This window comes from Carassius gibelio, chromosome B1 (genome assembly GCF_023724105.1).
Source record: "Carassius gibelio isolate Cgi1373 ecotype wild population from Czech Republic chromosome B1, carGib1.2-hapl.c, whole genome shotgun sequence".
NCBI classification, from domain to species: domain Eukaryota; kingdom Metazoa; phylum Chordata; class Actinopteri; order Cypriniformes; family Cyprinidae; genus Carassius; species Carassius gibelio.
The window spans coordinates 30,720,011-30,733,041 of NC_068396.1; the positions used below are offsets into that span (position 1 = coordinate 30,720,011).

The 13,031-nt window shown below is 37.2% G+C and overlaps 1 protein-coding gene and 1 long non-coding RNA gene across 3 annotated transcripts in view; one reads left to right on the forward strand and one right to left on the reverse strand.

Moving 5' to 3' along the window:
- LOC127949061 (phospholipid-transporting ATPase ABCA1) overlaps nt 1–12,894 on the forward strand; it is a 32,834-nt gene extending 19,940 nt beyond the window's left edge. Inside the window, exons 24-50 of one of the 2 annotated variants that reach the window (XM_052546006.1) lie at nt 69–141; nt 824–1,026; nt 1,128–1,176; nt 1,269–1,382; nt 2,141–2,289; nt 2,375–2,499; nt 2,584–2,682; nt 3,405–3,594; nt 3,690–3,784; nt 3,875–3,907; nt 3,994–4,099; nt 4,229–4,303; nt 5,055–5,224; nt 5,313–5,490; nt 5,576–5,691; nt 6,231–6,375; nt 6,473–6,596; nt 7,424–7,553; nt 7,631–7,751; nt 7,909–7,971; nt 8,073–8,179; nt 8,380–8,521; nt 8,614–8,748; nt 9,640–9,743; nt 9,822–9,914; nt 10,006–10,249; nt 11,278–12,894. In XM_052546006.1, coding sequence (XP_052401966.1) covers nt 69–141; nt 824–1,026; nt 1,128–1,176; nt 1,269–1,382; nt 2,141–2,289; nt 2,375–2,499; nt 2,584–2,682; nt 3,405–3,594; nt 3,690–3,784; nt 3,875–3,907; nt 3,994–4,099; nt 4,229–4,303; nt 5,055–5,224; nt 5,313–5,490; nt 5,576–5,691; nt 6,231–6,375; nt 6,473–6,596; nt 7,424–7,553; nt 7,631–7,751; nt 7,909–7,971; nt 8,073–8,179; nt 8,380–8,521; nt 8,614–8,748; nt 9,640–9,743; nt 9,822–9,914; nt 10,006–10,249; nt 11,278–11,418 — 3,324 coding nt within the window. In that variant the 3' untranslated portion in view covers nt 11,419–12,894. The remainder of the gene's footprint in view (nt 1–68; nt 142–823; nt 1,027–1,127; nt 1,177–1,268; nt 1,383–2,140; nt 2,290–2,374; nt 2,500–2,583; nt 2,683–3,404; nt 3,595–3,689; nt 3,785–3,874; nt 3,908–3,993; nt 4,100–4,228; nt 4,304–5,054; nt 5,225–5,312; nt 5,491–5,575; nt 5,692–6,230; nt 6,376–6,472; nt 6,597–7,423; nt 7,554–7,630; nt 7,752–7,908; nt 7,972–8,072; nt 8,180–8,379; nt 8,522–8,613; nt 8,749–9,639; nt 9,744–9,821; nt 9,915–10,005; nt 10,250–11,277) is intronic. The other variant, XM_052546008.1, reaches the window with a different exon arrangement.
- Nucleotides 4,817–6,405, reverse strand: LOC127949062 (uncharacterized). Its single transcript, XR_008152232.1, has 2 exons — nt 6,256–6,405; nt 4,817–5,685 (listed from the first exon to the last, which is right to left on the reverse strand). It is a non-coding gene; the product is annotated as an uncharacterized LOC127949062 (long non-coding RNA).
- Nucleotides 12,895–13,031: the final 137 nt, after the last annotated feature.

Below are 13,031 nucleotides of genomic sequence, written 5' to 3' on the forward strand. Positions count from 1 at the left end.
ATTTATATCACTGAACCAGTCTAAAGTTTTCTTGGTGCCATATTTTGTGATTTGCATTGTCTCTGCAGGAGGACAGTGTATCTGAGAGCAGCTCTGATGCTGGACTGGGCAGCGACCATGAAAGTGAAACCACCACAATAGGTATATAGCTGGGTCATTATCATAACTAACACTATTCCACTACTTTGTTAATTAAAATAAAGCTGAACTAAAATAAATACATGTAAATAACATAGAAATGTTACGTGGAAAACAAAAACTAACCAAAAAACTAACTGAATCACTAAAATTACTAACTAAAAAAAATAAAATAAAATAAAACTGAAATAAAAATAAATATTAAATGGAAAACTAAAATTTGAAATGTTGATGAGCAAGTAACTGAAATAAGCTTAAGCTCAATCACTGTGCTTACTGACTAAAAAAACTGAACTTATAATAAAACTAAAAGTGAAATTAAGAAAAATTAAAACTAAAAATTGAACGAAAATCTAAAAAAATTTAAATGTTGCTTTGGCAGCTAAACGAAATGAAATTAAGCTGAAGCACTAAAATTACTAAATAACTAAAAGTGCAAAAAACTTACTGGAAATTAACCAGTAATTGAAAACCAAAAATCAAAAAATTATAATCTAATTAAAAATATTTAATTAAAATACTATAAAGAATACAAAAATTACACTTATATATAAAGTTAATAAACCCTTAAAGAGGTAGTTCATCAAAAAATTATTATAATATTATTTCTATCCCATTGGTTTTGGAGCAAAGCACTAGTACTACACGCATTTGTAATGTTTTCTCAACTCTTTCCATATTACAGACATCTCCTTGATCTCCAATGTGATTTTCAAGCACGTTCCTACAGCCAGACTGGTTGAAGATCTCGGGCACGAGATCACTTACGTTCTGCCTTACGAGTCGGCCAAAGACGGAGCGTTTGTGGAGCTCTTCCATGAGATCGACGACCGGCTCACTGACCTCGGCATTTCTAGCTACGGCATCTCTGACACAACCCTGGAGGAGGTAACGAATCATTGCAAACATTTCAAATCTCTTTACTTCGTTCGGTTCGTTTCATGCAAGAATGCGATTATAATTGATTTGCATTTGATTATGTTGAGCAGATTTTCCTCAAAGTGGCAGAGGACAATGGTGTTGATGCTGAGATGTCAGGTGAAACCGAACACATTGTCAATGCTTTATGTAAACATTTAGCAGTAGTGTCTCTGGAAACACATGACTTACTCCCGTTTGTTGTGGATCAGATGGGATTATACCCGCACGCAGGAACCGCAGACATGCTTTTGGTGACCATCAGAGCTGCCTGAAGCCTTTCACTGAAGATGACTTTGATTTCAATGACTCTGAAGGTGATCCAGGTAGTTACTTTACCCATCCTTCATCCATCCCACTTACTTTAAATATATTTTGAAATCTGAACCATCATCTCACGTGCTGAAGCTTGATGTCACTCGAAATATATGTTCTACAGCATGGCTGGTATTTTCAATTAGATTTTTTTACTTTTTCATTTGAATCAATGTTATTTTACACTATTGTAGTGTTTCATTTTTTTTTATTTCCACATTCATTTTTACTGTTTTATAGTTAATTTTGCTTTTATGGTTACTTTTATGTTTTTTTAATAAAATTTTAGTTCATGTTTTAATAATTTAGTTTTTGATTTTGTTGTTTTTATTTTTTCATGTCAGATTTGTTTAGCATTTTTTGTGAAATTAAAGCTAAATTTATAAATAGTGCCTTGGCAAATAACTAAAATAATGTTATTTTTATATTTTATTTTATTGCAGTTAATGTTTATTTTAGTGTACATTTATAACAGTACTGATTTGAATGCGCTTTTGTAAATTCTTTTTTTTTAAATGTTGTTTATTTTTATTTGTTCATTCTTTTTATTTCTGTGATTCACTTCAAACTGTCTGTTTTAGTTAATTAGTTTGAAACTGATTCAGTGATTAATTTGTTCCTTCATTTTAATGCTATGTATTCTTATTTTGGTGCATTCATATGATATGAAAATATATTATTATTCCTTTTGCTTATTTACTGGAAGATAGGGCATTTGGTAAGTAATTTTATGATTCTTAAACAGTTTGTGGTTGATGTGCACCTGCAGAATCTCGTGAGACGGACTGGCTGGGCGGTGCTGATGGGAAAGGGTCGTACCAGGTGAAGGGCTGGAGTCTGAAGAGACAGCAGTTTGTAGCCTTGCTCTGGAAACGCTTCCTGTATGCCAGACGTTCCCGGAAAGGTTTCTTTGCTCAGGTATGGTCTTCATACAATATTCTGTGTTGTCTGTTTGCAGATCTTTAAATGTAATATAGACCTACTTAAAAACGTGTGTTTCCAGATTGTGCTTCCCGCTGTGTTCGTGTGCATCGCTCTGGTCTTCAGCCTCATTGTCCCTCCTTTCGGAAAGTATCCCAGTCTTGCTCTGGAGCCCAGCATGTATGAGGAGCAGTTCTCCTTCATCAGGTATATGCTACCATCCACACACTTGCATCTGTGCTTTAATTCCCATCATCCTCTGAGAATCTAATGACTGGTTTCTGACTACAGCAATGACGCACCAGAAGACAGACACACGAACAAGTTACTTGAAGCTCTGATGGACAATCCCACTTACAATGAACAATGTACAGACCAGAAAAACGCTGCGTGAGTCTTCAATTTTTTTTTCAATATTACTTTGTTAGAAATGAAAAATATTAATGAATCAACTTGCATCTAGAAGAGTCTTATATTTAATTGAATCTTTATTTTATTTGAAAATCAACTATGAAAATTCCCAGTCCTTTATTTAAATTATTTAGTTATTATCAGAGATCTCTCTATTTAGCGATTTTATCAATTATCAGAAATGATCTATATAGATTTGCATGAAACCTGGTTTCTGCCACCGAATAAAAATTTTGACTTTTTCACCTTTGAATTTCTAGATATTTTCAAACTATTAATTGTGCATCAAGAAGTCAGTATTGCATGATATAAAGTCACAACTGTGAGAAAAGAAAATCTGAATTGCGAATTTGTATGCAATTGCGAATTATGAAGTCAGTACTGTGAGATATAAACTCACAGATATAAACAAAATCTAAACAAAATTTAAAAAAAATCTATATTTGACTGTAAAATTCGCAAATTTCATTTTATCTCACAATTCTGAGAAAATAAGTCAGCATTGCAAGAAAAAAAGTCAGAATTGCAAGATATAAACTATTGCAATTGCAAGTTCAGTTGAAAGAAAAAAGTCAGAATTGTCAAATAAGAAGTCACAGTTGCCTTTTATATTTGTTATTCAGTGGCAGCAACAGGCTTTCATAATCTTTTAAAGTATCCAATAAGTAGAATATTTTTTTTTTCTTTTTTTTTGTGAAAAGTAGCAAATCATGTCCGATTAAAGATGGAGACTGGATGGTTCCAGAGATTCCCAGGACCATTCAGGACATCTTCGTCAAAGGGAACTGGAGTATGGAAAACCCATCGCCTCTGTGTGAGTGCAGCTGTGAAGGAAGCAAAAAGATGCTTCCCGAGTGTCCGCCAGGCGCAGGGGGTCTGCCGCCGCCTCAGGTAGACATATTCACCAAATACTGTGCTTCTTCTATAGCAGTATCGCTTTATTACGTTTCAATGACAGTACAACGATCTCTTCTGATTTCCCTTAGATCAAAGTCACCATTAATGAAACCCTGCAGAATCTGACCGGCAGAAACATTTCAGACTACTTGGTGAAAACATATGCACAGATTATTGGGAAAAGGTAAATGAAGACAATCCAGAAGTGAAGGCTTGCATGGTGCTCCTGGTTTTCATTCTCCTAACTCTGTGTTGTGTTGTTTTGTCTGTTCAGCTTGAAGAACAAGCTCTGGGTCAACGAATTCAGGTAAACTTATCAGTGCAGATCTATTATGATGAGAATCCAGTGGAAGATCTGGGCCGCTAATCTGTTTCTCATTGGCTGTTTTGCAGGTATGGTGGATTCTCATTGGGTGCTAGAAGCTCTCAGGCCCTCCCCCCTGGCGATGAGATCACTGTTGCCATCGCTCACATTCGTAACCGTTTCAGTCTTCAAACGGTATGTCACCCGTCTTAGGTTTATGACTGATGTTTAAACACCAGCTAGTGGTCATAAACATTAAAGCAGTTGTTGCCCAATGTTTGGGATTTACCAGCTTTCAACCTGTTTTTATTGTGCAACCCACAGGGAACCGCGGCTGACCGCTTTCTGGGAAGCCTGTCGACTTTCATCCGAGGTCTCGATACCAAGAACAATGTGAAGGTGAGTACTGACTGGATGTATTTGTCTGACCTTACTGACATAGATGTCATGTTTGTCATGGGCATGATGAAAGCGCACACATTTTTTTATAAGTTGTAAAATAAAGACTTCACAAAACTTACTAGTGCTTGATTATGTAAGGTATTTATGTCCTTGTTTTAAGTCTATAATGACTAATATTATTGATATTTAAATAATCGAAATATATAAAGAAATAAAAGTATATAAATAACTTGATAGAAAAAAAATATATATATATAAATACACACACACATGCATTTATATATTTTAGAAAAAAATTGATGTTTATATTTTAAATATATTTATTTATACATTACATGAATATATAAATATAGATAAAGTATAGATTAATATATATATATATATATATATATATATATATATATATATATATATATATATCTCTTAAATTGTAAGTTGCATCTGCACTAAATATAGAATAAAGAACTACATAAAAAATTAAATGTCCAAAATAAATAAAAACTGCATGTGTAAAATTGCAAAAAGAAAATACATTTATTCACAGGTCTTAATGTCCTTTATAGTGGTGGAGGCTGTTAGAGACACAATGAAACACTGTCAGTTGAGACCAAAGTGAATCTATTTTTGTAGATGGACAGTCTATTATTATGCCTCATAAACATGGCTGATAGCACAATGTCAAGCAGCTGTAAGGGCTTTTGTTGGTTTATAAGAGTGAGAAGAGTGACACGATTGTGTGCTTTTGCAGATCTGGTTCAATAACAAGGGCTGGCACAGTATGGGAGCCTTCCTCAATGTCATGAACAATGCCGTCCTGCGTGCTAATCTTCCCCCCGGCCTGGATCAGTCCAAATTCAGCATCAAAGCATTTAACCATCCGCTCAACCTCACCAAAGAGCAGCTCTCACAGGTGGCGCTGTAAGTAACCCGGAGCGCAGCTCATGCTCCACTCCATTTACACACACAGTCTTGACATCTCTGACCTTTGACCCCATCTGCTTCCCAGAATGACGACCTCAGTCGACGTGCTGGTGTCCATCTGCGTCATCTTCGCCATGTCTTTCGTACCGGCAAGCTTTGTGGTGTTCCTCATCCAGGAGAGAGTGAATAAAGCCAAACACATGCAGTTCATCAGCGGAGTGCAGCCCTTCCTCTACTGGCTGGCCAACTTTGTGTGGGACATGGTGAGGATCAAGTCAAGTGTTTTTATTACAAACGTATCAACATCTGTTCAAATACCCTTTGACTGATTGCATGTTTGTCCTTCAGTGCAACTACATTGTCCCAGCGACCCTGGTCATCATCATCTTCGTCTGTTTCCAGCAAGAGGCCTATGTGTCCTCCACCAATCTTCCTGTTCTCGCCCTCCTTCTGCTGCTCTATGGGTAAGACACAAAACATCAGCCCAGTAGCCGTTACTATTTATTATACACTACTGTTCAAAAGGTTATGGTCAGTAAGTTTTTTTCTATGGAAGAAATCAAAATTAATTTTACAGATGATTTCTATTTGAAAGAATGTTGACTTTTGAATTTCCAGTCATCAAAAATCCTGAAAAGATGTAGCAAGGTTTCCACAGATATTGATAGACAGAAGTGCATAGTAGAATTATTTAAGGATCATGTAAACTGGAGTAATGATGCTGAAATCTCAGCTTTGCATCTCAGGAATAAACTACAGTTTAAGAATATTTTCAAACAAGATACAGTTATTTTAAATCTTAATAATATTCCACATTTTTACAGTTTTTACTGTATTTTCGATCAAACAAACGCAACCTTGGTGACTTCTTTAGAAAACATTAAAATCTTACACACCCCAAACTTTATAGACTAGGTTTTTATAGACTATATATATGAGATATCTAAAAATATGTCACTAATATGAAAGCTTTGGCCATGTGCATTTGTTTGTGTCTATCTAGGTGGTCCATAACACCCCTGATGTACCCAGCATCATTCTTCTTTAAGATTCCCAGTACAGCGTATGTGGTTTTGACCAGCGTTAACATCCTCATTGGAATAAATGGCAGCGTATCCACATTCGTCCTGGAGCTTTTCGGCAGCAATGTAATTTCATATTTCTCAGATGTCCTGGATTATATATGTTACGTAATTCAAAGCCCTAAATTAACCGTGGTTTCTCCTCAATGTTTTGTTTTTTCAGGAGATTGGCGGCATCAACGACATCTTGAAGAACGTGTTCCTGATCTTCCCTCACTTCTGTCTGGGCAGAGGACTCATTGACATGGTGAAGAACCAAGCTATGGCTGACGCTCTGGAGAGATTCGGTGTGTATGATTCTCACAAATACACTCTTTAGTAGAACTAATCAAACCTTTATCATTTGGTTGAATAATGTTCTTTTTAGAATGTTCATTTAGAATTTCCGCGGAGAGTGTGCTGCTTTTATGTGTGTGTAAATGAGGTGCAGGTGTGGCAAGGAAATTGGCTGAGGAATGATGTGCAGGTGTGGCAGGGTGATTGTGATGCAGTGACTCATGGGGAATGTAGTTCGGGTGTGGTGCAACAGATGAGAGGTGCTAGAGTCCGAGTGACACCTGGTGGTTGATGTGGAATTGTCCTGATTGGAGTGCCCTCTACTGAAGTTCATGGGCACTCCATCTAATGATCGTGACACAAACAGACAGCTGAAAGTGTTTTCCCACAGATATTGTTTGTTAAATGATTGCTGATATTGATTTGGTTAGAGGCCCAGGTCAAAGGGACATCTAGATGTGGACATAACAAGTCCTGGATCATTTCCATGGAAAGGCATTAGGACTGCAGCTGCTCAAACACGTTTTCCTCGGAACATAATCGCATTCTAAGAAACACATCAAGGCCGTATGAAGCTGAATTTAATTTGTAGACCTTGGCGTGTTTCCAAAACCTAGTGAGCAGCCTACTTTGGCAGTGTTTTTCAATACCAAAAAATAATGACTCAAAAGTTCAGTCTAATTACTGACTGACTGAAAACTGAACATTTTTTAACCATATTTGTGTGTGCTGTGTATGTCTATACTTACTGGAGTATTGCATCGTTACTTCAGCAGCATGCACGCAACACATCATACTCTGTCTCTGCTTCTACTGACATATTTGTGCATGTTTTCAGGCGAGAATCGCTTCCGCTCTCCTCTGGCGTGGGACATGGTGGGCAAGAATCTCTTTGCCATGGCCATAGAAGGCGTGATTTTCTTCTGCATCACCGTCCTTATCCAGTACCGTTTCTGCATCAAGGCCAGGTGATGATACGTTCATACTTCAGTGCAAAACAAGGGCATGTGTTTGTATTGTATGTAATGTTCTGGTATTGATATAGGTCGGTCAGCACTAAACTGAAGCCGATTGGAGAGGAGGATGAGGATGTGGCCAGAGAGAGGCAGAGGATCTTGTGCGGAGGAGGACACACTGATATCCTGGAGCTCAAACAGCTTACCAAGGTCTGTGACAAACACACACACACATGTATTTCTAGAAGATTCCATCTACATTCTGTTTTTTCAGTTATTTTTCTGGCATTTACTAAGGTGGCTCAAGCCAGTAATTATTGCATCAGTGTTGTTGTTCAGCTCTATAATAATATCGCTCATCCTGTAGGTTTATAAGAGAAAGCAGAAGCCAGCTGTTGACAGACTGTGTGTGGGCATCCCACCAGGGGAGGTGAGATCATCTTCTTAGCTAATAAATAATAGCTTTTTGTTTATTTCAGCCTGGTGTTGTATGATTAAACCAATGCTGATTATATAATGTTCTCTCGTCAGTGTTTTGGGTTGCTCGGTGTGAACGGAGCTGGAAAGACGAGCACCTTCAAGATGCTCACAGGAGATTCGGTTGTCACTAGCGGAGAGGCCTACTTGGCAGGAAAGAGGTGCATAAATTAAAACGGTTCAATTAATACTTTAAACACTGGGTCTTGTGACTTTGAGGTTGTTAATGTGATAGAGTAATCCTAAAAATAATGCTCACATTGTGTTCCAGTATTAGTGACACTTACATAACATTTCAAAAAATGTATTTCATGACAGTTTTCATAATAGAACCGCCAAACTCTTGGCTTGTCTTCTGCAGCGTGCTGACGGAGATCGATGAAGTGCATCAGAACATGGGCTACTGTCCGCAGTTTGATGCCATCAACGACCTGCTGACTGGACGAGAACATCTGGAGTTTTACGCCATTCTGCGGGGCGTCCCAGAGAAGGAAGTGTGCGAGGTCCGTTTGTAGCTGCTATTGAAAGGGAAAGTCTGACTACTGATGTTGCAGCTGGTTATCGAGGGATCTGATTGGTTGTTTGTTGGTTGCAGGTGGCGGATTGGGGCATTCGTAAACTGGGCCTGATGAAATATGTAGACAAAGCTGCTGGCAGCTACAGCGGAGGAAACATGAGGAAGCTCTCCACCGCTATGGCTCTCATCGGAGGACCGCCAGTGGTGTTCTTAGTGAGTGTGCAACTAACTGTATGATAATTTATTCAGCTTAGTGCATCATAATCCAAAAATGCATCACAGGTTTGTAATGATTTGGAGAGCAGGGAAGAAGGCTACATGTAAATAATAAAATGCATAAAATGCCAAATAAAATACAAATGCATTGCAGATGCAACTATACAATTGTGCATAATTAGTAAAATTATAGCAAAATGAATAATTCATTTGAATTATTCATTCAATAATTATTATATTATATTATATTATATTATTGACATTTGAAAGGAAGGACAAATTAAGCAGTTGTGCATATTGCCAAGTATAGCAAAATAAATATAAGCTATATAAAAAAATAAAAATAAAAGCTAAGTATTATCAACATTTTAAAGAAACTAAAGAAATTGTACATGGCTGTCAAAATATAGAAAAGCTGAATAAAATAAAAAAAGCTATGTTTTGTCAGGTGAATTATTGGCTGCAAAGAGCATTATCCATCAAAAAAGTTATTTCACTGAATTCAAAAACACTAAAAAATAAGCATTTTTACACAAAAACTCCCCAAAACAACGGTCTATATAGGTCATTTGCATTTCATGGAAAGATCTTATGTGCTGTTAAGTGCTGTTGTGTAACAGATTGGCCTTTTGGCAGACCTAGTTTTCCCAGAACAAAAGCGATACCCACACATTGGCACATTTTAATACACCATAAAGAGTTTAATTCCCAAGGAACCGGGTTGCATTTAGCAGTTAAAGCGAGGCAGTGCAGTGCTCCAGTTTCCTGCTGGCCGTCAATCAGAGCAGAGGAACATGATCACGCTCTTCCCGCTCTTTATGGTGTTCTGCTTGTGTTTCCTGCTCAATTTGTGGGCGATGGTTAACCTGGCTGTCGATGTGGTTACAGGACGAACCCACCACTGGGATGGACCCCAAAGCCCGGCGGGCCCTGTGGAACTGCATCCTCAGCATCATTAAAGAGGGACGCTCGGTCGTCCTGACCTCACACAGGTGAGAGAGTACCTCAGTCAGAGTGAGCTATTCCTTCAGTCTGACTTCTTTGCCTGACTTTGCTGTGTTTTTCTGCAGTATGGAGGAGTGTGAGGCGCTCTGCACTCGCATGGCCATCATGGTGAACGGCAGGTTCCGCTGTCTGGGCAGTGTGCAGCACTTAAAGAACAAGTACGCAGTTACACAACAGCATTTTGAATCATTCCAGAGAATCGACTCTTTTGAATCAGCTGGCTGAGCTCTTTTGATGGGGCTGTTCTAGGTTCGGTGACGGGTACACCATCATCCTGCGGGTGACGGGGGCCGATCCGCAGCTGGAGCCGGTGATGGAGTTCATCGAGCGGGAGCTGCCGGGAAGCACGCTGAAGGAGAAGCACAGGAACATGCTGCAGTACCAGCTGTCCTCGTCGCTGACATCCCTCGCCCGCATCTTCAGCCTCCTCTCCAAGAACAAAGAGCAGCTCCACATCGAGGACTACTCCGTCTCACAGACCACTTTAGATCAAGTAAGAGAGCTCTATGGAATATTAAATATATATTATCTTTCCACAAGGATGCATAAATTGATCAAAAGTGCCAAAAAGACATTTATAATAAAATATTTATTTTTCAAATAAATGCTGTTTTTTTTAAACGTCTTTAAAGAATCTGTTTCAACTGTTTCAACAAAAATACTAAGTTGCACAACTTGTTTCAACATTAATAATAAGAAATGTTTCTTGAGCAGCAAATCAGCATATTAGAGTGATTTCTGTAGGATCATGTGAAACTGAAGACTGGAGGAATGATGCTAGAATTTCAGCTTTGATCACAGGAGTACATTACATGTCTATATATTACATTTCAATATTTAAATAATATTTCAATATTTTATAATATGACTGTTATAATAAGCAAAACAAATTATAAAATTTAAGTTATTTATTATTTCTATTAAATTTTAATATTTCAATAATTCATAATATTACTGTTGTTAGCAAACACACACACACACACACTCATATATATATATATATATATATATATATATATATATAAAAGCAACAATTCAAATAAGGAGAAAATTAAACCAAAAAGCTTTTATAAAATTACATTATTTTAAATTGTAATATTATTAAAATTTTACTGTCATAATAAGCAAAAATAAATAAGCAAACAAATTAAGCAAAAAAAGCAATTATAAAATTAGTTTGAAATGGTAATATTTTTATATTTTGTAATATAACTGTTATAATAAGCAAAAGAAATTAATTAAGCAAAAATTAAGTTATTTTATTTCACAATAATATTGTTCTACTTTGTTTTACCAAATATAGGCAGTTTTGGTGAACACGAGAAACTGCAATCAAAAATATTAAAACATCTTGCGAACTTTTGAACGTTAGTGTAAAAAAATAAAAATTAAAAAAAACTGAAGTTTGCTGAATAGCAAAACCTACAAATTTGCAGTAAAATATAGAACAAAAACTACATTAAAATTACTGCACTAAGTGTAATCTGTTGTGTCTCACTCTGTTTGTCTGTTTCATTTTAGGTATTTGTCAATTTTGCCAAGGACCAAAGTGACGAGGACCACTTAAAAGACATTTCCATTAACAAAAACGATGCAATCGTGGAAATGTCTCATCTGAATGCCTTCCTCGTGGACGAGAAGGCCAAAGAGACTGTGGTGTGATACGCTGTTCGATGAATACAACAATCCACCTTCATGGGACTAGCGTGTCATTTTTTGTACTACTTTTTAGTTTTTTGTTCAATTTTCAGCTCTGTGTGTTTGTGCCCACAAGAGGGCCCTGGACCTGAAGCACACTACTGAAACAAACCATGCAAATCAATGCAAAAAAAAGAAGATTGAAGTAAAATGAATGCTGATGACAGCGAGGCAGAGCCTGGTGCTCGTCTCTCCATCGCGAAGAAACTTGAAGCTGTTCGCAGTGAATGTTTGATTGAAAAGACATCTGCGAAAATATCAAGCAAACACTGCCAATGAGATCTAATGTTAATTCAGGGCCGAAGTTCATCTCATTTGGCGCAGGCTTCAAACTTTGCATTTCAGCAACTACTCTTGTTCTTTGTCCTTTACTTTTTTTAGACATGCATTTTATAACCATAAGATATTTTGATGCAACGACGTGCAATGTTTCACTATTGTTATTATTGTCAAGTGTTTGAGAGTGTCGTGCCTTGAAACAACACTCCGCTAATGGACTCGAAGCGTGGAGCACACACTGTCATCATAGCTTCGGTGGTATTTACGTCTACTGTGAAGACGGAGCGGACGACTTAAGAAGTTAATTGCATGCTTTTTACGTGGATGACGTGTTTAGGACTCCATCGTAAGCTCAAGCATGTTCCAGCTTTGTCATCCTGACGTATTTCTATATGGGTTTCAACAGATGTTCACTGATCTTGAGCCGAGTTTAGTGGGACTTCGTGGTTGTTTTGTGTCCACAATGGGCAGAAAGCAGAAGCGTGTTCATATTGTGTGAAACTGTACAGAAGCAAATCATGTCTGTGCCAAACCAGGTCAGGTGGTTTAAAATCATAGCAGATGAACGTAGGATCAAGTGTTGGATGTTATGGTATAGTGGCTCTCAGCAGGCTACTAAATGTTACTTTTTTTAAATTGTTTTCTACACCATGTGATTTGAAACGAGTTTTATCGTACAATAAGGCCTTGAGAGACAAAGAAATGACATTCATAGGCCTCTAGTGCAGGATTTAATATTTCAGGATGTGCCTCCCAATCCTAAAAGCTTAAGTTTAGTTTATTATACCACTTTTAAGATCTCGACCAATAGCACCAGTGTTCGCCTACAGCGTGAAGTGACCAAAAGCAATGAGGTGCTACAGATTGAGATTATTTTCCAAATCCACAAGGTGCTTTTCAGTCAAACACCTTCAGAAATTAAGCAACAATCCCTGCTGCACATTGAACGACATGGAAGAAGCAGAAAGGCATACTTTCCTTGGTCCAAAACTGAAGCACTTTATAATGTTAAACTGGTCTTGACCTTCACGATTCACAAACAGGACATTTTGTGTGTAACAAAAGGTTAATAGACAATTTTAGATGTCCCACCGTGGCCATTATTTTCTGTGTGATAATGTATGTGTTTACATTTTAAATATTAAAAAGCTATTTCAGTCAGTCCTGTGTGCCTTTTCTGTTATGAGAGTAGAAAAAAAGAGAGAATTGCAATAAATAATGTTACTGAAATGTTAGTCGATGACAAACTTTCTGGAGGTGCACTTGTAGGATAAATGCAGATTTCAATATATATATAT